General features: G+C 43.7%; 1 protein-coding gene across 2 annotated transcripts in view; it reads right to left on the reverse strand.

The window, feature by feature from the left end:
- Nucleotides 1–9,036: 9,036 nt before the first annotated feature.
- Nucleotides 9,037–25,867, reverse strand: part of DOK7 (docking protein 7) — a 125,043-nt gene continuing 108,212 nt past the window's right edge. Inside the window, exons 8-9 of one of the 2 annotated variants that reach the window (XM_069070682.1) lie at nucleotides 11,659–11,775; nucleotides 9,037–10,446 (exon numbers count right to left, since the gene is read on the reverse strand). In XM_069070682.1, coding sequence (XP_068926783.1) covers nucleotides 10,310–10,446; nucleotides 11,659–11,775 — 254 coding nt within the window. In that variant the 3' untranslated portion in view covers nucleotides 9,037–10,309. The remainder of the gene's footprint in view (nucleotides 10,447–11,658; nucleotides 11,776–25,867) is intronic. The other variant, XM_069070675.1, reaches the window with a different exon arrangement.

Consider the following 25,867-nt stretch of genomic DNA (forward strand, 5'->3'; position numbering starts at 1 on the left):
AAAACAAATCTGTCCCTGACGCATATGAAAAAATGTATAAATGGCCACAAGATATGTCCAGCTTGACAAACATTTCCCTTGTGAATCTTGATCATGGGTATTTTTTTTTCTGTTTTGAAGTACAGGGCTATGCACATAGTAGGTATTCAGTAACTGTGTTGACACTTAGAGGGATGCGGGATTTCTTCATTATGGGTCTCCTTCCTCTGCTGAAGCAGCCAGCAGTCATCCCCACAAACTCACCCTTCCACTTCTTTCTGCTTCCAATTACCCAGCTTTGCAGCCTCAGAACTCTCCTTAATTCTTCACATTCGTGCCCCCTCTCCAGTTAGTTACCAAGTCTTGCTTTCCCCCTCTTAATACTTCTCACCCCCACCCCCTTATCGCCATGCAGACCACAGCCACCCTGGAGGAGGCCCTCATTACCCAGACCTCTGCAGTAGGCTCCTAATTGGGTTCCCTGTATCCAGCCTCTCCCCTCACCAGTGTTTTCTGCCAAATTGATATTCCTAAAGCATAGATCTGACCATGTTATTCCCTATGCAGGAAGCTTCAGAGGCTCCCCGTTGCCTCCGATAAAAGAAAAACTTCTGTTTTGGCATTTAGAACCCATCACCATCTGACGCCAGCCTGTCTTTCCCTTGCTGATTATTCACTCTCTGCTCTAACCACCCTGGCCCTGTGATTTCCCCAACAGTGCAGCTCAGTGGAGAGGGAGCAGGATTTGGAGTGAGATGACCTCGAATGGAATCCTAGCCAACTTCTCTAGCAAGCATTTCCCAATCCCCTTAACTCTAGGGCCTTACCTCTGCTGATGATTTCAGATTCTTCCTGTCTTTAGCTTGTCTCCTCCATTAGACTGGGAGCTCCTCAAGAACAGAGTCTGTCTTTTACCTTTCTTTCCATCCCCAGCATCTAGTTCAGGGGCTGGCACATTGTGGTTTCTTCACAAATGATTACTGATTGACAAACTGATTTGCCTGTATGACTTTGGTAAATCAGTTAACCTGTTATACTTTCCTCAACTTAAAAATAAAAGGATTAGATTAAATAACTTTAAGCTCTCATCCAAGGAACATTCCTCCTTCCTAACCAGCACAGGTTGTCCCTCATTCCTCCTCTGACTCTTGGAACCCTTGGTCCCCTTCAAGGCTCAGCTCCAGGCACTTCTCCATGACCCCTTTCCTTAATTCCAGAGTCCTTAGTGCACACCCCCTTCCCCCTCACTGTGTAATTATCTGTATGTATCCTGTATTGGCTTAGGCAGCTAGGGGCCAGAGTGGTTGGCTTGCCCAAGACACCAATTCAAAATATGGCTTCAGGTGGGCTAGATCATACAGTGTGGGAAAGGGACTAATGTTCAGTGAGGCCAAAAGGACAGGTGGGGGCCAGATGGCTGTGAGCTTTGGAAAGTAAGCAGAGCTGTTTATGTTCAGACAATAGGGAGCCACTGGAGCTGATTGAGCTGGAGAGTGACATGATCAGATCTGCATTTAAGGAAATCCATTTGAGGAAGAGCTGGAAAACAGGATGGAATGGAGTATATAAGAAAAAGCTTTAAATGTGGGGGCGTAAAAGACACTAAGGAGGTAGAAGCAGCAAGATTAGACAACAAATTATACAGGTGCCATGAGAGGGAGTGGGGAGTTGAAGATATTGGCAGAATTTCAAAAGTGAAAGACTAGAAAGATGGTGGGTGGTGCCTTTGACAAGAATAGGGAAGCTTGGAGGATCAGAGGGTTTGGGGGCAAAGAGAGTGTGTGGTGAGACCTTCCTTTCCCTTCCTATCAAAGATGACAGGAGAGAGCTCTGTTACCATTGCTAGAATAGGGGTAAGTCCAGGGAATAGATCTGTGATTTCATTGATGCAAAGAACGCCTGCATAAGAAAACCCCCTCTGCCTCCACTTTCCTTACACTTTGCACCAGAGCCCTGAGGTCAGAGTTAGTATGTTTCAGAGGAAGGATCTGAACCCAAAACTTCCTGGCTCAGAGGCTGGTTCTCTAGACACCAAGCCTCTATTTTGAGATAATCCTCTGGTATAAGGGAGTGTGCCTGCTGGGAGGACGTAGGGTTTCCCTACTGACCCTTGCTTTTTACAACTGAGTTCACAGTTGCCCTGCTTCCCAGTGTAGGTCAGGCTATCAATAGCTTAAGTCCTTGTCCATATACTCAATTTATGTAAGGCCCATGAGGCAGCCAGAGGCTGAACTAATGAGTTCATTGCTAAGAATAACGTGTAAAACAATGGGTCTTAGTTCAGTGCAAAGCTTATTGCACGCAAAGGGGAAAGAGGAAAAAGTGACTGGACATACAGCTCAGGCTAACATAGAGTATAACCCGTATAAAGACTGTGCTGCATTGGAGAACATGGAGACATGCATCCATTCAGTAGAAAAGGGGTGCTCCAGCAGGGAGGTGTGCTCCTGCCAAAGGGAAGGGGGTGCCCCAGCAGGGAGGGGAGCTCCTGCCAGAGGGAAGGGGGTGCCTCAGCAGGGAGGGGAGCTCCTGCCAGAGGGAAGGGGGTACCCCAGCATGGAGGGGAGCTTCTGCAGAGGGAAAGGGGGTACCCCAGCAGGGAGGGGAGCTCCTGCCAGAGGGAAGGGGGTACCCCATCAGGGAGGAGAGCTCCTGCAGAGGGAAAGGAATGCTCCAGTGCTCCTCTGAGAGTGAGCTTCTTACATTAGGAGGGAGGCCTGCAGTGACCCAATTGTATATTAGGGGTCAGGGCAAAATATTATTTGGAGGGTTTGTTATCAAGGAGAAAAATAAGCTGGTGATGGACAAAATACTATTTGGGGGGTTTGCATATCAGTGAGAAAAACAATCTGGTGGTAGACAAAATATTATTTGGGGAACACAGCTGTACCAACCTTTGAAAAATATTATTGTCAGTATTTTTCCATGAGTATATTCTATAAATTACAGCATCCCTGAAGGGGAAACTTTCATGGAAGTCTCAAAACCATCAGGTCTAATCTTATAACAATGGTTTCCATGCAAAGATTCTATAAACCACAGCCTCCCTTAGGGGGAAGCTGTAGCTGTCATGTTGGTCTCAAAACTACCAGGCCTTCTCTTAGGTCAGCCTCTCATATAAGATCCCATAAAACCCACAAAGACAGAGAAGTCATACCATTTTTTAATGTAATGTACCCAAAACTCCCAATTAGTCAGACCCTAGACCGGTGCAAATAATACATGTAATTTTTCGAAGCCCTTTTTGATAAGATTATCTTTGATGATAATAATAGCTCATAGCTAATGTTTATATGGTGCCAGGCACTGTGCAAGCACTATATAAGTATTGCTGGATCTTCAACAACCTGTGAGGAAGGTGGTGATTTTATCCCCATTTTACAGATGGAGAAACTGAGGCAGACAGCAGTTGTGACTTGCTCAGGGTCACACAGCTAGTAAGTATCTGAGGCTGGATTTGAACTCAGTTCTTCCTCTGGCCTAGTACTTCACCTACTGTACCACCTACCTGCTGACCTTGAATCTCAGTTGCCTTCTAAATTATGAAAGGAAGACAAAATTCTGCTTCGTGGAGTTTTGGTGTTGCATCACAGATTATCTCATTCTAGATAAAGGGGAGGGTTTTTTTGTTGTTCAGTTGTGTTCTACTCTTTGTTACCCAATCATGGTTTTCTTGGCAAAGATGCTAGAGTGGTTTGCCATTTCCTTCTCCAGCTCATTTTACAGATGAGGAAACTGAGGCAAACAAGGTTAAGTGACTTGCCCAGGGTCACACAGCCAGTAAGGGTCTGAGGTCAGATTTGAACTCAGGAGATGAGTCTTCCTGAGTCCAGGCCCAGCATTCTATCCATTGTGCCACCTAGCTGCCTGACCTTTTTGCTATTCAATCATGTCTGACTCTATGGGAACCCATAGATATGCATAGGGTTTTCTTGGCAAAGATACTGTAGTGGTTTGCTATTTTCTTCTCCAGCGTGTCCCCATTTTACAGATGAGAACTGAGGCAAATAGAGGTTAAGTGACTTGCCCAGGGTGACACGGCTAATGCAGATTTGAACTCAGATCTCTCTGATCCTTGACCCAGGGCTCTATCTACTGAACCACCTAGCTGCCCCTAAAAAAAGGAATTTATTATATAACTATTGCATGAAAATAGTTTGTGCATATTAGACTTCAGCAAGGAAAGATGTATCTACGTCCACACAATGCCTGATAGCTTCTGATGAAGCATTCCTCCCAAGAAAAAAGGGAATTTCTCACAAAGGTTCAACTGGGTAACATCTGCTGAGTCTGGGACCAAAATTCATCATAGACTACCCCCTATCCCAGTGGCTCAATACATTCAGTGACCTCAGGGCCATCTGTCACAATGCCACAAAAATAGGAAGCAGCAGTCTCTAATGACTCTTAGAACACTGAACTTGAAGTGAAAAGACCAGAATTTCCATTTCTGATCTGACATTAACCACGGGACTTTCCCCTTTCTAAGCCCCTGTCTCTTTGTAAAGTCAGTCAATTGGACTAGAGAATCTCTCAGGTTCCTTCTAGTTCAAATAAATTGTGATTCTCTGTTGCTCCTAAAGAGGTGTCCTCTGAACATACTTTCCTGGTCATTTTCCCAAGATGGGCCCCAGAAAAAAGCAACCATGCAAGGCCCCCATTCTACTGTTACACCACCCTGACCCTTTGCAGGGAAGGTCCTTATATGGGTAAGGATGCACAGTCATTTGTTCTATGTCAACATAATTATTAGGATCATAGAACCCAAGACTTAGAGCATCTTCTCCAGGGGCTCTTAACATTTTTTAATATCATGGACCAGTTGGACAATCTGGTAAAGTCTGTTGGACCCCTTTTCCCTGAATAATGTTTTTAAATGCATACATTGAAATACATAGGTTTACAAGGGAAACCAGATATATTGAAAGACATTTATTAAAATACAAGTTCTGTAGATCCCATATCAGATTGGATACTATCTTGGGGAGGAGGCAGGGGAAGGAGGTAGAGAAAATTTAAGACATGGAAGTGAATATTGAGAAGTAAAAATTGATTAATTAATTTTTAAAAAATACAAGTTCACTGACCCCACATTGGAAAACCCTAATCTGATGCACCACCACCCCCATTTTATAGATGAGGAAACAGAGGCCCGGAAGTTAAGTGGCTTGTCTAAGGGACACACAATAACTGACAGGCTTTAAACCTGGGAACCTCTGGCTTCAAATCCAGGACTCTTTGCTGTCTAAAAATACCACCAATCATTTTGTTCTCTTCTGTAGATAAATACAGTGTTTAATGACAACCCTTATATGGGTGGAAATTTGAGCTTTCTCCTGAATTGTAGCCACACCTGTTCCCTTTCCACTCCTGTGGTTCAGCTACATTGCCTTTCCTGCTGTGCTAACAGCTATCTGTATGCGGAATAAATTTCAGGAAATCTATTGCTGAGATTTTAAGTTAAAGTAAATGTTTCTTAGAAGTTTAATTCAGGGGTGGCCAGGTGGCTCAGCGAGTAAGAGCACCAGCCCCAGTGTCAGGATGACCTGGAGATCGAATCCGGCCTCAGATACTTAGAACCACACCCAGAAATAACTGGCCGTGTAACCTTGAGCAAGTTATTTAACCCCAATTGCTTTAAAAAAAAAAGAAGTTTAATTCATAGCAATTAACTAGCTTCCTCCTCAATAACCACTGCTCCACTCCTCAAAATAAAATATTAGGAGAAAAATATCAGTCACCAAGAAAACCATAAACCTAAGAAATGAGACAAATGTAACTTCTGTGTAATGGAAAGAACAATGGATTTTGTTCCAAAGGACCTGGGGCTTGTTTAGATGACCTAGGGCAAGCCACTTCAGGGCCTCAGGACCTTCATCTGTAAAATCAGGGAATTGGACTAGAAGACTTTTCAGATCCCTCTGGGGTCTAAACCTTCCCTTTCCTAGTATGGGTTTTAAAACTTTTTTTTTCTTTTAGGATCATCCTTAGCATTTGTAGCTAGCCTCAGCTCATTCTGAGATTCAGGGCCCCTGACACAATTTTTAAAAATAGAATTAGATGATGCTTTTGTATTCCTCCTTTATTACCTGCCCTTGTTTCTGTCAACTGAGAAGTGAGCAGAACTTCAGATGCACTTGTAGTCACAGAAGCAATCTAACAGGGCTCCCCTGCCCTCCTTGACTCCCTTAGCCCCACCCTTGAAAACACTCACCAGGCATGTATACATTTAGCCTCCAGGAATCCAGCAGAATTGTTGTTAAAGTCCTGTTTCCATAGGATCAAAAACCTTAAAATATAATGTATAATTCTTGAAGAAACCACTATTTTTCTTCTAATAAAACTATAGAATCCTAGTACCAAGGCATGTTAGAGATTTAGGTACCCAGGAAAGAAGTAAAGGAAGAAGGAGGGAGGGAGGAAGCATTTACTGATGCTTATTTTATGTGCCAGGCACTATTCTAAACACTTTATAAATATTATCTTATTGCTAATTCCATTAGTACCTAGTTCCCGTTTAATCAAGAGGTAGGGGAATGTGTCTGCCTTGTAGATCATCTGGATTCTGCTTCCTCTTCATCTTCCCACCACTTTGATGCTTTCCATTTTCCATCTCTCAGATGTTTCTTAACTTCTTTGCATGGAGAGGATAAGTGAAAACAACCATTCTGCTTATGCCGAAAATGGAGTGGTAGGATCATTTACAAATAATCCTAGACTCTTCATGCTGGAAGGGATTAGGGAATGTATCACAATTCTCCCTGCCACCTATGCCCCCATTTCCTAAATGAGGAAACTGAGACCAGCAGAGGATAAGTGAGTGGTGCAAGGTTACACGGTGGTGGGGCTCTGGCTAGAGAGAGGTCAGGGCTCCTATATTCTTCTCCCCCAATGCCTACAGCTAACCCAGGGTTAATTCTATCAGGCAGCTGAGAAGGCCATATTGCAAACCTAGCCATCCATTATGGTAGTATTTTAAAATTCAAACCAATATAAACAAAGACCACCAGCAGGTAACCAGGTTTGTCCCATTCCTATACCTCTACCTTACTCCCCATTTCCTCATCTCCCCAGCATGTGCCCATGGACAAATGCTTTGCTGAAATGATAAATGTTGTCATTTCAAATAAGCATTTGAATTTTGCTTTATTGAGCCCAGAAAATTAAATCAGGGATGACCCTAAAAGCTATTACATTGGAGACCCAGTGTAACATAAGGCCAGTCCATATTCGTCATAATGTCAATCCATTAAATAACTGTGCTATTGTATGTGGAGTCTTGAGAACACTCCAATAGTCCTAGCACTTTACACATTCGTTAATCTTCCTAGCACCCCTGTTGTCTAGGTAAGCATTGTAACCTAGGCACAGGGAAATTGAGTGGCTTCCCCAGAGTCACACAGCCTTGTCAGAGGGCCAGGACTGACACTCAGATGTTTAAAAGCTTTAATTCCTTGAAGTTTGATACTGGAATAAGTAACCATGGTCTATCAATCAGAAAAGTTGTTCTTCCACGTGCCACTTAGGAGGGCACAGAAGACATCCAGAAGCCTAGAACTGGCTCTCCCCTACAGTGTGAAAGTGTAAACACCCAAGATCAGCTCTGAGTCATGTGGAGAACAGATAAAGCCAAAATCACATACAAAGACACAATAAAGCATTACAAAAGAGAACACCACTTTCAACAAGAAAATAATATGCATTTTAAAATATATCAATGATTTAAAACTATTTACATGAGCTAGAATAGGTCCCAAGAAGTAATTACAACCTGATAAATTATAGGCCTTTTCCAGCACACATTTACAGACAGGTTTTAACCATTTGGGCCTACTATCATGCAGGAAGCATTTTTTTTAATTCTTTTCATTTTAAAAAAATGTTTAGCTCTTTCCTAAGATATAGTGCAGTCTGTTAATGCCTATACACATGGGAAAGTGCATGGGGTCAGTTCCTATGCCCTTATAAGAGATGTGTGATATATGGTGAAGACCCCTCATAAAACTTTTAGGCTAGGGGACCCTCATAGAATTAAAGGCTGGGTTTTCAATTCAGTTTTTCTGTAAAAACAAGCTGCTGACCCTGACGTGTTCCAGGAGAGGAGGACAGGAACACAGGATGCAAACACATCTGCATGGTGACCCAGGTCAAGAGACGAACAAGGATGGGAGCTGTATGAGAAGTCTTAGATGACCAAATCTGCAGGAGAGCCGTATCTGCTTAGTTCCTTGCCCAGTTATACTATAAGGGCAAGCTGACCATGAAGTGTTACAGGAACAAGGACAAGAACACAGGCTTTGATCATGTCTGTACATTAATCAAAGGAATAGGGGGCCTCAAAGTTGTAGGAGTTGTGCCAAAGTCAACAGACTGCTAAACTTACAAAATAACTGCATCTGCTTACTGTCCTTGGGTTAGATTTATCGAGTTTTAGATTGTGTCCTCAAAACCCGTGAGAATAAGCTGAGAGGAAGGGGGCTAGGAAGGGGGGATTGTGAGTAGGGAATGGGCCTGGGGCTATAAAAGTATGTATCTTCTCTATGCCTGGCACTGTCAGACACTGAGAATGTATTGAATGTACTCAGTGTGGGTCGTCTTTTTCTCGCGAAAATCGTAATAAACTACTTTCTACCTTGAGAAGCCTCTGAGTTTACTTTGGGTAAGGGTCTTTGTTACCCCACACAAGAGAGCAGGAAGAAATGTCTTAAAGCTGTTCAAATAGTAACAGTCTGAAGCTCAGACTTTTTTGAAGGCCATTGTTGGGATTTGGTAAAATAAACCAGTCTAAACTCTGACATAAAAAGGTCCTGTCTATATGCCTGAGAAGCTGATACCACAGGAAAAATAAAAGAAAATGGTGCTACCCAGATTGGGTCCCTGGTGGTGGTTGTACATATGTGTCTACCACCTACATCATCAATAATAACCTTCCACTCCGATTCTGCATCATAGCACGGGGGTGTCCCCTGAGCTCTGAGAGGCTCCACACAAGGGAGCACAGGCTCTAGCAAGGCCTGTCCAGCTGGAAAGGATTCACATGAGAGCCCATCGATGTCTGAGGACACGCTGAGCCAAGTCCAGAGGGGGCCCATCGCCAAATGGGACGCCACTAAGCAAAGGTGTTTTTAAGGCATTAAAGCATCAGGATCTGCATGGGGAGGTACCCACACAGAGGAACTACCACTCTATAAAGAATAGCAATAATTAATAATAATAAATAACAAATAGCTCACATTGAAACAACACTTTATGGATTATAAAGTGCCTTACATACATTATCTAATTTGATCCTCACAACAGCCCAGTGAAGTAGGCAGGGCAGGGCAGTGATCTTCATCATCCTCATTTTATAGGTGAGGAAACTGAGGCCCACACAAGGGAGTGATTTATGCAAAGTCAAACGCTGGTAGAACCCAGGTTCCAGCGCAGATATGCCAACATTCACCACAACCCACCCCTGAAAAATGTGCAAAACTGCAATTTTTCTCTCATCAGCAGCCTTTATCTTCAGTCGCCTCCCCGGTGACTGTCCTCAGAGGATTACTGGTGAGTTGCTCAAGGCTCTTTTTCTCTTTTTTTTTTTATTTTTTAAACTGAAACATCTCAGCTACTTGTTATTTGCTTTTGAAGCGTTTTTCCTGCAGTCAGAGACTTTTCCACCAAAGAGGAATGAAGGAAAAAAATACCAAACCCAGTCCCTCCAGGCTATAATTCCAGCCCTGCTTTCAGTGAGATTCCACACAAGAAGTGCATGGATCCAGGGGCCAAAGCTGCCGGTGTCTCACTCTATCTTGGTCATGCTAGTTAACATTTTCTGGGCACCTACTGCTGTGGGCTAAGTGCTGTCTCCCTGGGCATGGCCATTCAGCTTTGAGGCCTGGCCCCTCTCCCCGACCCATCATAGGAATTTGCACTAGAAGGGGCTTCAGAGATCACCTTGTCCAATGCTTTCATGAGGCCCAGAGAAGGTGATTAACTTGCCCAGGGCTGCACAGCCCAGCCAAGATTCAAACCAGGTGCTCTGAAGCCAGATCTAGAGAGTGTTCTCTCGGTTTTACCACGCTGCCTCTCTCCAAGGGGACACAGATCCAGGGAAAAGGAACTAACATGGGGGTTCCCATTATGTAGCAGATGTTCACCCTCTGACCACCAATAACAAGCTGGAAAAATATTCGGCCCATGGTGTCCCACCGTCGCTGCCACAGGGTCAGAGTGCCTGCTCTAAGTGCAAGGTGCCCCTGCTGGACCCCGGAGAGGCACAGCCCAAAGGGGAGAGCGTGGAGCTGGGGGCCGCAGCGAGGCAGCCCTCCTTCGGCTCTGCACAGGCCGGTCACTGATGGGCCCCCTTCTGCTTCTGCTCCAGCTCCTGCAGACGGTCCTCCCGGGTCTGGGCGTGCGCTGCACCCACTTTGTGCGCCGTCTCGGTGGCAGTGATATTGATCTGGGCATAGCGGGTGGCTCCGGCCCCTGAAAACAAAACCTCTCATGAATTCCCAGAGCAGGCGTGTATGGCCGAGGAGGCTCACGTCCAGGTGGAATCTAGGCTACTATGTGGCCGTGATGCCTGCAGGGTATCTCCCACCCGGGGGAGACAAATGCTCCTCTGGCTCAAGCCCCAACCAGGGTCTAATCAGAGGTGCCAGAGACAGCCCGAAATAATCCTTAGCCATGATATGGTATAGAAGACCCTGCCACTCGGGGTAAGGACGACTTATCCAAGGTCATACAGCATCTAAGGAGCAGAGTCCGGATTCATATCCAAGCCTTCCGCATCCAAAGCTATTCCAGAGCCAGGCTTCAGTTAAAGCTAGGCAGTATAGGGATTGGGCAGCTAGGTGGTACGGGGAAAGCATACCGGGCCTGGAGTCAAGAAGACTCCTCTTCCTGAGTTCAAATCCAGCCTCAGACACTTCCTAACTGTGTGGCCTTGGGCAAGTCACTTCACCCTGTTTGCCTCCGTTTCCTCATCTGTAAAATGAACTAGAGAAGGAAATGACAAAACACTCCAGTATCTTTCTCAAGAAAAGCCCAAATAGGGTCATGACTAATCAAAAACAACAAAAAGCATACTTATTAACTGCTTTACATGAATTGCTTTATCAGGAAGCTCCTTAATTCACTTACTGAATGTTTGGATCTAAAACATGAAGAATTTAGGATAGAACTGGAGAAATTCCCAACTCTGGAAAACACAAGACAGATGAACACACAACCAAAGGAGGAGGTCCCTTTTATTTTTCTTCTGGAGACATAAGAAGGCAATAGAAAATTATCTTTTTGGAATAGCCTGAGTATAATCCTTCCCAGAGTCAGGGGTGTGGAATAGACGAGGATGAGAGAAGGAGGTGAATCAGGCATCAACCATATGGTCCAACCCTCACATTATTCATTTGGGAAAACCGAGGCCCAGAGGGGAATGATTTGCCCAAGGTCAGAGGGCTAACAAATGGCAAAACTGTACTGACTTGAATTCCTATGCACTTTCCGTCCCTCTAGAGAACCTGATTTCTCACGTGAGGCATCTGGGATAGCTGGGAAATGGGTTCTGGGGTGATGCCGGGTCATGAATATCTACAGCTGGCAGCCATGCCCACATGGGACCTCTTCCCAAATGTGGGACAAGCCAAGTGTCCTTGCAGATGACAGAGCAGGAGTGGCCGTGTTGGCATCCCTCCCTACCTCTTATGCCTGGGCTAGGCTCCTGAAGCTCCAGCTCCATGTAGTGAAGCTGCTTCTTGGAAGTGGGACTGACGGGAATATTCACATAGGTAGGCGTCTCACTGCGCGATCTTTCACCTGTAAAGAGTGGGCAAGGGGGAAGACAAGAAGTAAATGGATACGTAAACACAAACCATTACACACGGATCATTTCAGAGCGAGACCATTAACAACTGGGAATGGGGAGAGCCCTTTGTAGGCGGCTGCATTTGGACTGAGCCTTGAAAAGGGCTAGAGGTTCCACAAGGTGGAAGGGAAGGGGAAAAACATTGCAGTCCATGCAAAGAAACACAGGAGGCAGGAGAGACAATACGGAGAACAAGAAACGGCGAGGAGAAATGGCCAGCTTGGCTGGAATGGGGGAAGGTGCAAGGGACAGTGATGTGTAATCAGCCTGGAGTGACAAGCTGGAGCAGGGCTTCCCAGAGGCAATGGGGAGCCACTGATTCTCACTGAACAGGGGAGTGATAGACCTGTGCTCTAGGCTTGTGGAAGATGGACTGCAGAGGTACAGGGAGCCCAGTTAGAAGTCTACCAATAGGTGAGAGGAGATAGGAGCCTGCCCGAGGATGGTGGCTGTGTGAATGGAGGGGGAGAAGTATGTGAGAGGTGCTGGTGCTGGAGAATCACCAAGATCTGACAACTGACTGGCTGAGAGGGGAGGGAGGGAGGGGACTGAAAGGATGCTGGTGTACTCATTAGAAATAAGAAAGTTAGGAGGTGGGGACTTAGGGGAAAAGATAACCAGTTCTGTTTTGGACGTGTTGAGTTGGAGGTGCCTTGTGGGACTATTGCAATAGGCTCCTAATTAGTATCCCTCCTTCCAGCCTCTCTCCTCTCTTCTCCACCCCCCACCCCCACCCCCACAGCTGCCAGAATAACCTTCCTCAAGCACGGCTCTGCGCTTGGATCTTCTGCGGCTCTCTGAGGATAAAATACACACTCTTTGATCTGGCCTTTAAAGCCCCCTGAAATCTGACTTCGACCCGCCTTCCGGGCTTACTTTCAAACCCCACCCCACCCCCCACTCCCCCCCATCCACTCCCATTCCAGACGAACTGACCTTCTGGTCAACCCCAGGCCTCATCACGCCCTCTCTTACCTCGGCATCTTTGCCCACATGCCTGAAATGCATCCCCTCCTCCTCTCTGCCTCTTTCCACCTTTTGCTTCCTTGAAGACCCAGGTCCTAGTCTACCTTCTAAGTGAAACCTGTCCTGCTTCCTTTGTTAAAGAATGCTGTCAGGGGCGGCTAGGTGGCGCAGTGAATAGAGCACCAGCCCTGGAGTCAGGAGGACCTGAGTTCAAATCCGGCCTCAGACACTTAACACAAAAACTAGCCGTGTGACCTTGGCCAAGTCATTTAACCCCAATTGCCCTACCTTTCCCCCTCCAAAAAGCAAAAAAAGAAAAATCTAAAAAAAAAGTGCTGTCTCCTCAAATTATATTGTATCTGCTCATTTAGTGCTTATTTTTGGTAACCCCTTCTTCCTTTCCCCCGCCCTCTATGATGTATAAGTGCCTTGAATCCATCAAGAAGCATTTATTGAGCACCTACTATATGCTAGGCACTGTGCTAAACACTTTTAAACCATTCTCTCATTGGATCCTAACAACAGCCCTGGGAGGTAGATGCTTTTGTGGCAAACACATCGAAGTGACTCGTCCAGGGTCACAAAGCTAGTAATGTCTTAGGCTAGATTTGAATTCAGGCTCTTCCTGGCTCCAGGCCCAGCAGTCTATCCCTGTTCTGTCTAGCTTTTAAAAAGAAAAGTACCTTGTACAACCCAGAGAATAATTCACCAATTTGTAGGCTGTACCCTTTAAGTAACATGAGAGATTCCCTTAAAGGTCCCTAAGAGCAAAGAACACCTTCATCCTTACAAACATTTTTGTTAAATCTGCATGTTTTGATAGGATTATGAACCAGTCTACCTGGCCATCACATTCTTCCTAAAACCTGTCAATTAGTTTGAAGAAAAACTCATCTTGCCTCTTAGAACTCGGAATTTAGGGAGCACTTTGTGTCCCAAGACCACACAGCTTTGTCACATACATCATCTCATTCAGGACAAGTCTGCCAGAACAAAAGTGCTGCTCTTAAAAAATGTTCTGTGTTGGGCATAGGGACCTCTCAACAGCCATTATACACTGGGAGGATGGATTGTGAACCCCATAGATTGTGACAGTTCAAACAGTCTCTATACAAAAGAACCATTGGACTCCAGAGAAGATGTATGTGTATGTATACACACATGTACATATACATATAAACACACACATGTGTCCCAGTGACCTTTCTCCTAGCTTGGGAGGCAACAGCAGGGCAGAGTAGAAAGACCCCTGAAATCTTGGGCACAAGGTCCCCAGCAAAACCACCCTCAGACTTCTACATCTGCAGTATTTTCACCAACCTGTCCGATTACTGACACTCTTGATGATGACTCTGACACTCTGCTAATGCTTTCTGAATTGTCAAAGAAAGATTCAGGTCTTTATGATAGAATTTTGGGGTTGCATGTATTTGACTGCAGGTGAAAATCAGTCATCTATGCTGATGTATTTGGTAATTCGCTATTATTGGAGACAGGGAAATGTAGGGTTTTGCGTAAAATAATAATGATAACAAGATCCCATTTTATTCTTCTATTCTAAGTCCCACGACCTCCTAGCATTAACATTTTGTGTTCTATAGTTCTTTTTTTTTTGCCTTTTTTTTTTGGAAGGCAATTGGGGTTAAGTGACTTGCCCAGGGTCACATGGCCAGTTTTTGGGTTAAGTGTCTGAGGTTGGATTTGAACTCAGGTCCTCCTGACTCCAGGGCCAGTGCTCTATTAACTGTGCCACCTAGCCACCCCTACTATAGTTCTTTCTATCACAGAATATGTTATGTTTTGTGTTCCAAGGACCCTTGGACTCTGTGGCCTGGGGACCAGTCCTGCTCTGATATTTTATGAATTTAGGCAAAAATCTCAGGATTCAATTACTAGAATGCCTCACATACTTTACTATATTTTACTGCTTATTTTCTTCCCCCTTCAATTTAAGACAAAGCATTTTTTTTAAATCTACTGATCACAAAGCAAGAGGAGACAGACAAAGAACTAGCCCCTGTCAAATGTCTTTCAATTAAGTTCTGTCTCCAGCCCCTTAGCTCAATGAGAACATTGCTGTTCTTTAATTACAGCAGGTTCTCCATTGACCCGGGTCATTTTCTGCCCTTGTTCCTCCAGCTCTGATATTCAGGTCCACAGCTCAATTCATCCGGATGACCCCTCCCCCACAGGAGGGCAATACCAGGGGTGAGACAGCAGTCCCAATAGCAGAAGGGAACAACAAATGCTAACTCTGCACAGCCTTCCAAGCCCATGTCCTCCCTGGTTCCATATTGGTAAAGGATCTCATTACCTACCATCTCTTTTCTTCCCCTGATGTCCAGCCAAGTGTCTGATATGCTGTACAAATCAAAGTCAGCTTTTTTCTACATCAAGTTAATCAAAGCTCTCTCACTGAAGTTCAGACATTCCTGTGAGTCTACTGTCTACTCCCTGTAACTCTTCTCCACACCCAGATTAATGTTCGCTGTGGATATTTAGCTCTTAACTCCATCTTGCTTTGTCTGTAAGAAGAAGAGTTTTCACTTTGCTTGGATAGAGAGATATGGAGACAGGCAGGATGGAACAATGTCTAGAACTGAAGCAGGCTCAAACTCCAGCCCTGTTACCAATCATCCTACAAATCAGAGTTGGCACCATGCCTATAGCAACAAGTTTTAGGGTTGATGTAGATAAGGGATAAGAAGAACATTTTAGGACCCAAAACTCCAAACAATCTTCTTCTAATTCTTAGGGCTGATTGAGCCCAATCCAATACAACAAATGTTTCGCAACTATATTCCTTGTGAAAGGACCAATAGATAATAGTTGTGTCCCATAGGCTGGAGACACCAATTCAACAAGCATTTATTAAACACCGTGGCAGCACTGCTGCTGTTGTTGCTGTTTGTCCTTTGTTCTAGAAAAAGACCATGACATCAGGGAAGTGATGCCATAACTTGCAGGTGAACTGGATTTAAGTGAGGCAGGACTTTGTAGAGACACCAGCCTCACTTTCTCCTCGGAGCCATCTTGGTCCAATGGCAATATACAGATCAGGACAATGGGAGATGGCCCCAGATGTGGTGGGGCAATGGACAGAAAGACGAAAAATTAAAGTCCCTCCCCTTAGGAAGCTTAGACAGTCTATCTCTAAGATTCTTGTTCTCTGAGCTCCTGTCAGAGTGGTCAACTCAGTACCTCACTCGTCTTTATTCACTCTCTTCCCTGGACCTGAAATGACCTTCTTGTCTTACCCTCCCTGTTTGAATACTTTTTCATTCTTAAACTCAAATTTTATTCCTCCAACTCAAACGCCACCATCTCCAGGAAGTGGATCACCTCCTGATCCCCTCTATTCAAAAAGACCTTTCTGGGGCAGCCAGGTAGCACAGCAAGTAAGAGCACCGGCTCCAGTGTTGAGAAGACCTGGAGATCGAATCCCAGGCTCAGACACTTAGCACCCACCTAGAAACACCTGGCCGTGTAACCTTGAGCAAGTTACTTAACCCCAATTGCTTAAGGGCGGCCAGGTGGCTCAGCAAGTAAGAGCGCCGGCTCCAGTGCCAGGATGACCTGGATCAAATCCAGGCTCAGATACTCAGCACCACACCCAGAAATAACTGGTCGTGTAACCTTGAGCAAGTTACTTAACCCCAATTGCTTTAAAAAAAAAAAAAAGACCTTTCTCCTTAGGCCTCTCAGAGCACTTTTTAATTTTTACATCTCTAAAGTGTTTAGTTCAGTCATTTGTTTTTTGTTTGTTTTTCAAGTTGTCTCCCTCTTGACATAACTCCATTTGGGGTTTTCTTGACAAAAAAATCCCAGAATAGTTTCTTTCTCCAGGTAATTTTATAGATGAGGAAACTGAGGTAAGCAGGATTAAGTAATTTTCTCAGGATCACACCACTAGTCTGAGGTCACCTAGCTGCCCAATGTACTTAACATAGCATCATATATTTCTCTTTGTTTCTCTGAATCTTATTCTCTTACTCAACTGTAAGATCCATTGAGTGTGCTTACTTAGTATTACCTAAACTTTGCATCTCTTTCAATACCAAACTCAAGGCTTTGAAGACCAGTTGACTGCATGACCCAGTCTCTGCCCTCCAGAAGCTCCTAACCCAAGCAAAAATAGTCTACAAACCAATAAACAAGGCAACTGCCTCATTAACCACTGAGTGAAATTTTTGAACCTGGTAGGTTTAGGATTGAAAAGGAGGAAAACTATTTGGGGATTTTCATTTTGGTTTCAGCCAACTTGATATATCTCTGAACTAGGACCAAAGTTAAAGTGTATAAGAAGTATGATCTCCATCCTCTGTTGAATACCTATAGCCCTGAGAGCCTGGCCCACACAACTTAGCACTTAATGACATGGGTTTTGTCTCCCTGAAGAGACAAAAATCTGAAATCACTGTGGTAGAAAGGGAGCAGGATGGGAGGGCAGAAGACTCAGGCTGAAGTCCTGGCTTGACTGCTTGCTAACCTGTGTGACCTTGGGTAAGTCTTTTCATTCCTCTTGGCCTCAGCTCTTTATTCATCTGTAAAATGACAGAGTTGAACTAAATGCTCTCTAAGGTTCTTGTTAGTTCTAAAGCCTGTGATCCAAAGCAGTTATCTTAGACAGTGCCAGCTACACAAAATCTTCATGCAAGTTATCTATTCATGAATCAAGGGCATCCTCAATGAAGGGAACAACATGATGTATTGAATGTGGAATCAGATGAGATTTGGTTAGAATCCTATTATCTAAATATCCAGGTGCCTCCAGGCAAGTCACTTTCCCCCCAAGTTTCATTCCCCCCATCTGAGAAACAAGTAGATTATATTAGATGGCATCTAAGGTGCTTTTCAGCTTGCAATCTTTAATTTTCAATACTTTTAAAATGCAGGTCATCGCTGGTAACCTATCAGGGCTAGCCTACACCCACCACCCCTCTTTCCCTTGCCATATATATGCACACATCTATAATTCTCCTGATATAACACACACACACACACACACACCTGCAATTCTCGTGAACTTGGAGCCTGTGATTTACCTTTTTATAGCTGTATCATGAAAATAAAAAAATTATATGTGTATGTGTATATGCATGTTTATATTTTCTTGGCTAAGATAAAAGGTCTTAGAGATATATATGAACAGTTCAGGTTTGGTACTTCTGGGATATTTATTGTCCAAAAGATGAAGGGTTTTGTTTTTTCTCTTTGACATCTACTTCAAACAACGCCCTTCTTATTTTCCAAGCAAGGGCCAGGTTTATCCCTCTCAATCCCAGTCAAAGCACTAAGCGCTGGTGAGGGATTTCAGTAAATCCTTCAGCATTTGCATTACACGGGATCAATTATTGACAAAGAAAATGCCAGTCCCAGGCAGACACACTAGGGAAACCAAGACTGAGGCTTTGCCAGGAATGAGAGCCATGGAAACTGTACTGAGGACCAAGCTAGAGGTCTCTCACTTTCCTCACTTCTCATACCACATTAGGCATCATACCCAAAGGCCAGGATGCATTGTTAGCACAGCTGCAGAAACATAAGAAATCACCTTCTGGACACCAGGGAAAACCACCGTCTACAGAATGTCTGCCCAGCCCACAAGTGACCTCCTCTTCCATTTCCCCCCTGCTGTGGACACAAGCTTAGAAGGCTGAATCAGCAAGGCAGAACCCAACAGGGCCCTAACTGTGTCTGTCATCCGAGGACCAGCCTGGCTAAGTCTATCCCCTGGGAGGTAGTGAGTTACCTCTCCCTTGAAGTCTTCAAGCAAAGACTGGATGAGGGAGCACTTGTTGGAGCTGTAGAGGGGGGTCAGCATTTTCTGTCTAAGTGATGGTAGGCAAATCACTTAATCTCTCTGAGTTTCAGCTTCCTGATCTGTAAAATGAAGATGATAATACTTACCATACAAGTCTGTTGGAAGAAAAGTGCTTTGTAAAACTTTTGAAAAACTCTCTAGAGAACTGAGTTATTATGAGACCTAGAAGGGGTGGTCTGGTTTATTCCCTCATATGACAAAGGAGGTGACTGAGACCTATAGAGATAAGTGACTTGCCTAAATTTGTTCAGTGAGTTCATAGCCAGAGACCAAGACTAGGCTCCTCTGATTCCTAAGCCAAGGTATGTATACTACATCACACTGGGATGGCTGGAAATTATAAGCATGCACGCACGCACACACACTTGAATTCAGTCAAATATTTTGAGGGTAGCCAGTTCCAAACTACTGTTCAGTTGTTTTTCAGCTGTGTCCAAGTCTTTTTGACCCCATTTGGGTTTTCTTGGCAAAGATACTCAGATGTTTTGACATTTCCTTCTTCAGCTCTTTTTATAGATGAGAAAACTAAGGCAAACAGGGTTAAGTGACTTACCCAGGGTCACAAAGCTAGTAAATGTCTGAGGCCACATTTGAACTCAGTTCTTCCTGACTCTGGGCCTGGCGCTCTATCCACTATGCCACCTAGCTGCCCTAGTTCCAAAATAGTTGCTTACATTCATGCAAACTTCCTTATTTATTTTTACAAACTAATTTATATATTTCTAACACTTCTTGCTATTGTCCCACTCTTTATGCCCCTTCAACATTAAAGGTCTTGAAAGAGTAATCTACACCCAATAATTCCACTTCCTTTCAACCCCTTACAACTGAGTTTCCATTCCATCACTCTCCTGAAAGTATCTCCTCAAAAGTCATTCACTAGTAACTTCCTAAATGCCAAATTCAAAGGCATTTTTCCCTCTCCTCCTCCTCCTTGACCCTTCTGTTGCATTGGACTCTGTGGACCATGACCCTTATACTTGAAATCATTTCCTCCCTCGGGTTCAGTCACCTTACTTTCCTGGTTCTCCTCCTACCTTTCCAATTGTTCTCTGTCACTTTTCGTTTCTCATCCTCTTCCCAACCTCTTAGTGTAGGTGCTTTCCAACCTCACTCTCATCAATCCATTCCCTCGCACAGCTTCTGCTATGACCTCTAAGTACAGCTCTCCAAAATCTCTATCACTAGTACCGAACTCACCTTTTAGCTCCAGGCCCACATCTCTAGCTGCTATAGGGAAAGTTTTATAAACTATGAAACATTATATAAACACGTTATTATTAGACATCATGATTTCTATACCCTTTGCCAATCTGGTTGTTTCCATCTTGACCATTAGATCCCTAGATTAATTCCAGGGGGTTCATGAAAAAAGAAATTACATCTTTATTTTCACTAACATATACCTGAAATTTAGTATTTCCTTCAAATATATAAAAGCATTATTCTGAGAAGAGGTCCACTGACTTCACTAGACTGCCAAAGGGGTCCGTGATACAGAAAAGGGGAAGAATCTTTGCTCTAGACGTACGCCACTTTGTCAACATCTTTCCCAAAATATGTTGCTCATTTAGGCAGAAATTCTCTTGATCTAGACTCAAGTGACCGCCTGAAAACTGTATTAATTTTATTCACTGCCATGTCATGCTGTTGGCTCAAATTCAGTGTGAGAACAACAAAAAACCAACCTTACATTTTGTCCTTGGTTTTTCACATCGATTTCTCCATTCACTTCAACAAACAATGCCAGAGGTGGGGAAGCAAAGCTCAGAAACCCCACCATCCTCACCGGTGAGGAGACTCAGACAGAATGATAACCATTACAACAAGAATACTGGTGAGTAGGGTGCAAGGGAAGACGTGATGAGGGCTGTGACTGTAAGCAAGCCATTTCAATGCCTGGAGTCCTGTGAAATAGGAATGCTCACACTCCATCTCACAGGATGATTAAGGAGAAAGTACTTTGCTCAATGGGAACCATTGTCTCAAGGCAAAGGCTTAGGCAGTCCAAATTACAAGTGCCCAGTGATGCTGACAGCATGGCCACAGCCTGAGATGACACAATGAAGACAAACAGTACACGATTAAGGCTAAACCGGCAGGATTCACCACTGCTTTCTCCTCTTCTTGGACTAGCTGTATGAGAGTTCCTGAGAGCCAGTCTGAGTGTGGACTAGTCTGGACAGCCTTGAAGATCCTTTCCAGTTTGGAGATCCTATGATTCTGTGATACTCACCTCTCCTTTTTCTTGTCTTTTATTTATGCTCTCTCTCCCAAGACGATCTATTGATCAAATAATCACTTCTTGGAGGACAAACAGAACCTTACTGTTGAGAGGGCCCAGCTGTCTCCTCATACATACCAAGAAGATCCTTGTATTTTTTTTTCCACTACAAAGGGTCTGTGGCATTTCTCTTATTTCCAAAAAGGAAAATTAGGATAGTTTGCTATGATTTATTTGTAGGCAATCTGTGCTGTCTCCTAGAAATGAGTTCATTGTTTTTTAAATGCTTTTAATACTTCAGAAGTATATCATAGAAGGACAGTAGGCTTACCACTTTCAATATCCCAAATTCATATTTTTCTCCTTTTCAAAAATTTTAACACAAGCCTTTCCCTTGGCTTCTCACATCAGCGGGGCCCTCACTGCAGCAAAGCCATCCTCTTCTCCAATAAACTCTCTATGCCAGAGGTATCCAGCTCAAATAGAAATGGGATCACAAAACCATACATAAGTCCTGTACAAGATCCCTGTGGGCATGTGTTGTCTTAGAAAGCCACATGTTAACATCATCTATGTTGTGTTGTGTTTCTATCTATTTTAAATGCTTTATTAACTTCTGATTTACATCATTCGTTTCTGCCAGATTTCGAGTTACAAATTTTCTCCCCGTTTTCCCCCTACCCACCGCCCCAAAATAGCAGTCCCACAGGATATCTCCTCCTCCAACTTGCTCTCTCCCATATTTTCTCCCATACCCCTTTCAACTTTTCCAGTGGACCTCTATGCCTCAGTGCCTGTATATCTTATTTCACAATTACATGTAAGATGGTATTAATAATACAAATATATACATATGTCTATATATGAGGGTATTATGGGCATATGAATATATATGTGAATGTGTGTATATATGTTTACAGTTATACATAGATAGAGGGCACAGGACCAATTTAACAGGAAGGAATGATACTTAAAAGGTGAAATTCAGAGGTGAGAGGGATATAATGAGAGGAGATGGGGAGAGACAGATTGGGGTAAACCATCTCATACAGAAGAGGCAAGGGAAAATGGTTACAATGGGGGGGAAGAATAGGAAGGCAAAAGGGAATGGGCCAACCTTATTCCCATTGAATCTGGCTTGAGGAGGGAGTGAAATACACACTAAATAGGGTATCTCACCCTCCAGGAGAGTAGTGGGGGAAGGGGATGAGAGGGGGGATGATGGAAGGGAGGGCAGGCTGGGGCAGGGAGGGAAGTTGGAAGCACTCACTTTTGAAAAGGGATGGGATCAAAGTAGAGAATAGAACAAGTGGGAGGTGGGATAGGAGGGAAGGAAATACAGTCAGTCTGTTTCTATCTATTTTGTTAAATATTTTCCAGTTACATTTTAATCTAGTGTTTGGGCTGAGCAGAGCACGTAATGGATACCTCTGCTCTACGTCTTTCCCAGAGCTGTACCGACTTCCCTTTCTCTCCTCAAACTTCTCTCACCCTCACAGAGAAAGACCTTGCTTCATATTTTACTGAGAAAATAGAGGCCATTCACTGGGAGGTGTATCTTCTCCCCTATTTCACAACCCCTTATTCCCTCCTTTTCTAGTTCCATCTTTGATAAAGAGGTGACCCCTCTCTTAACCAAAGCCCGACTCTCTACATGTGCCTGTGACCTCATCTTTCCTCTTTTCTCCAGCTGTTTGTCTTCACAATCCCTCTCTTTCTCTTTCACCTCTAGTCTCTTTCTCTCTATTGGCCCCTTCCCTGCTGTGTAGAGATCTACCCATGAGTCTGTTGTGGAAGTTATACATCCATTTCCTCTACTTCCTCTTTTTTCACTCCTCAAACTTTTGTCATCTGGTTTATGGCTTCCTCATTTAACTGAAACTCATTTCTCCAAAATTATCAGTGACTTCTTAATCACCAAATCCAGTGGCCTCTTCTCAGTCTCCATCCCTGCAGCACTGGGCACTGCTGGTCAGTCACCCTCATCTCCTGGATACTCTCTCTACTGTGGATTCTTTCTTAGTTTTCCTAACCGTTCCTTCTCAGTCTCCTTTGCTGGAACAGCATCCCATTTCACATACCCTCTCTGTGGATGTATGTCCTTAGCCCCCATCTCTTTTCTCTTTGCACTGTTTCTCTCTTTCACTGACCTCTTCGGCATCTATGGTTATTATGCATTTGATGCCCAGATTCATTCATTTTCTCCTTTGAGACCTAACACCAACTGCATTTTAGGGATTTTTAACCAAATGCCCTATAATCATCTCAAACTTAACATGTCGAAAACAGAACTCATATTTCCCCCAAACCCATGCCTCTTCCAAACAACCCTGTTTCTGTCGAAGGCTCCACCATTCTCCTAGTCACACAGGGTCACATCCTCAGGATCAGCCCCCAAAATTCATTCTTCTTAATCTCACAAAACCAATCCCTTGACAGATCTTGTCATTTCTGTCTCCGCCACAACTCTTGCCTTTGTCCCTCAGTCACCGTCCCTGTGTTCCCACCAAACAGTGTCCCCATATCCACTCCCAAGCTTAGTTCAGGCCCTCATCACCTCTATCACTTGGACTATTGGACTAGGAAACTTAATTGATCTCCCTAACTTGTCTCAGATGCCAAAGTCTGGTCATGTCCATTCTCTACTCAATAAACTCTCTATCATCTTTAGAATCAAATATAAACTTTTCTAGCTTTTAAAGCCCTTCACAAATTGTCCCCAACTAATTTTCTAGTCTTATTATACATTCTTCCATTTACTCTCTCTTTGGTACAGTCAAACTGGCTTTCTTACCTGGAAATTTCTTTCTTCAAACATGGAATTCCATCTTCTGTTCCCATGTCTTTGTACTAATATGCCATGCCTGGAATGTATTTCCTCCTTGCTTCTGAAATCTTAGAATCCCTAGCTACCAGGAGTGGAGCCAAGATGGCAGAGTAGAAGCAGGAAATTCCGTGAGCTCCCCCCACAACCACCTCCAATACCTGTAAAATATGACTCTAAACAGATTTTAGAGCTACAGAACCCACAAAGTGACAGAAAGAAACAAATATCCTGCTGAAGGCATCCTGACAGGCTGACAAGAATGGTCTATCACACAACTCTGGGAGTCAGGCACAGTCCTGCATGAGCCCCATGGTTCCAGCCCCAGGGCGGCCTGGACAAGCGGCCCAGACCAGCCAGAGCAGATTTCACGAGAGTCAATCACTGGCCAGTGTGGCAGTTTCCAGACTTCTCAACCCATAAATGCCAAAGAGAAAGGGAACTCTGTTGGAACTGGGTGAGGAAAGAGTATGTTCCAGTCCCTGCCCCTGGGGCAAGAGGTGGTGAACGTGCAGTGGCTGTAGCTGCTGTGTGGCTACCTCAGAGCTCCTGGTCTGCAGATCATAGGGGGACAAAGTGATCATTCAGAGGGTAATCACTCTTGCTTTGACCTGCCTGGATCTGGATCAGGTCTTGGGAGGTGGTCCTGGGGTATGTGGCAGTGTGCCAGAGCTTGGGGTGTCTGTAGAGAGGGCGCCCTCCTCAGACCTCTGACAACATTTGCATTTGATTTGGGATGAAGCTCTCCACTCTTGAAGAAGAGTTCTACCATGAGAGAGCTCAAAAGTCAAGTAATTGTCTGGCAAGATGAGCAAGCGGAAAAAGCACAATCAGACCACAGAATCGTTTTTTGGGGACAAAAAGGATCAAGACATGGAACCAGAAGAAGTCAGCAAAGGCAAAACTCCTACATCAAAAGCTTCCAAGAAAAATATGAATTGGTTACAGGCCATGGAGAAGCTCAAGAAGGATTTTGAAAACCAAGTAAGAGAAGTGGAAGAAAAATTGGGAAGAAAAATGAGAATGATACAAGAAAATCATGAAAAGTGAGTCAACAGCCTACTAAAGGAGACCCAAAAAATACTGAAGAAAATAACACCTTAAAAAATAGACTAATTCAAATGGCAAAAGAGACCTAAAAAGCCAATGAGGAGAAGAATGCCTTAAAAAAACAAATTGCCCAAATGGAAAAGGAATTTCAAAAACTCAATGAAGAGAATAATTTCTTCAAAATTAGATTAGAGCAAATGGAGAAATGACTTTATGAGAAATCAAGATACTATAAAAGAGATCCAAACAGATAAAAAAATAGAAGGCAATGAGAAATATCTCATTAGAAAAATCACTGACCTGGAAAATAGATCCAGGAGAGATAATTTAAATATTATTAGACTACTTGAAAGCCATGATCAAAAAAAGAACCTAGAAATCATACTTCAAGAAATTCTCAAGGAAAATTTCCCTGATATTCTAGAACCAGAGAGCAAAATAGAAATTGAAAGAATTCACTTATCACCTCTTGAAAAAGATCCCAGGCACGGCCAGGTGGTGCAGTGAGTAAGAGCACCAGCCCCGGAGTCAGGAGACCCAGGATTGGTTCTGGCCTGAGATACTTAGCACCCACACAAAATAATTGGCCGTGTAACCTTGAGCAAGTTACTTAACCCCAACTGCTTTTAAAAAAAGAAAAAGATCCCAAAAAGAAAACTAGGAATATTATAGCCAAATTCCAGAGTTCCCAGGTCAAGGAGAAAATATTACAAGCAACCAGGAAGAAACAATTTGAGTATTGTGGAAACACAATCAGGATAACACAAGATCTAGCAGCTTCTACATTAAGGGATCAAGGGGCTTGCAATATGATGTTCTGGAGGTCAGAGAAGCTGGGATTAAAACCAAGAATCACCTACCCAGCAAAACTGAGTATAATGCAATGAAACAGAGGATTTTGAAGCATTCTTGATGAAAAAATCAGACCTGAACAGAAAATTTGACTTTCAAATACAAGAAGCAAGAGAAGCATGAGAAGGGAAAAAGGAAAAAGAAACCATAAGAAACTTATTAAAATTGAATTATTTACATTCCTACATGGAAAAAAAGATAATTTCAATTCATGAGACTTTTCTCAGTATGAGGATAGTTGAAGGGAATATTATGTGTATATATACATATGTATACATACATATATATGTTTATATAGGAGGG

This window comes from Petaurus breviceps, unplaced genomic scaffold (assembly GCF_028583685.1).
Source record: "Petaurus breviceps papuanus isolate PSGF00001 unplaced genomic scaffold, PetGlider_PUasm1.0 140, whole genome shotgun sequence".
Classification (NCBI taxonomy): Eukaryota; Metazoa; Chordata; class Mammalia; order Diprotodontia; family Petauridae; genus Petaurus; species Petaurus breviceps.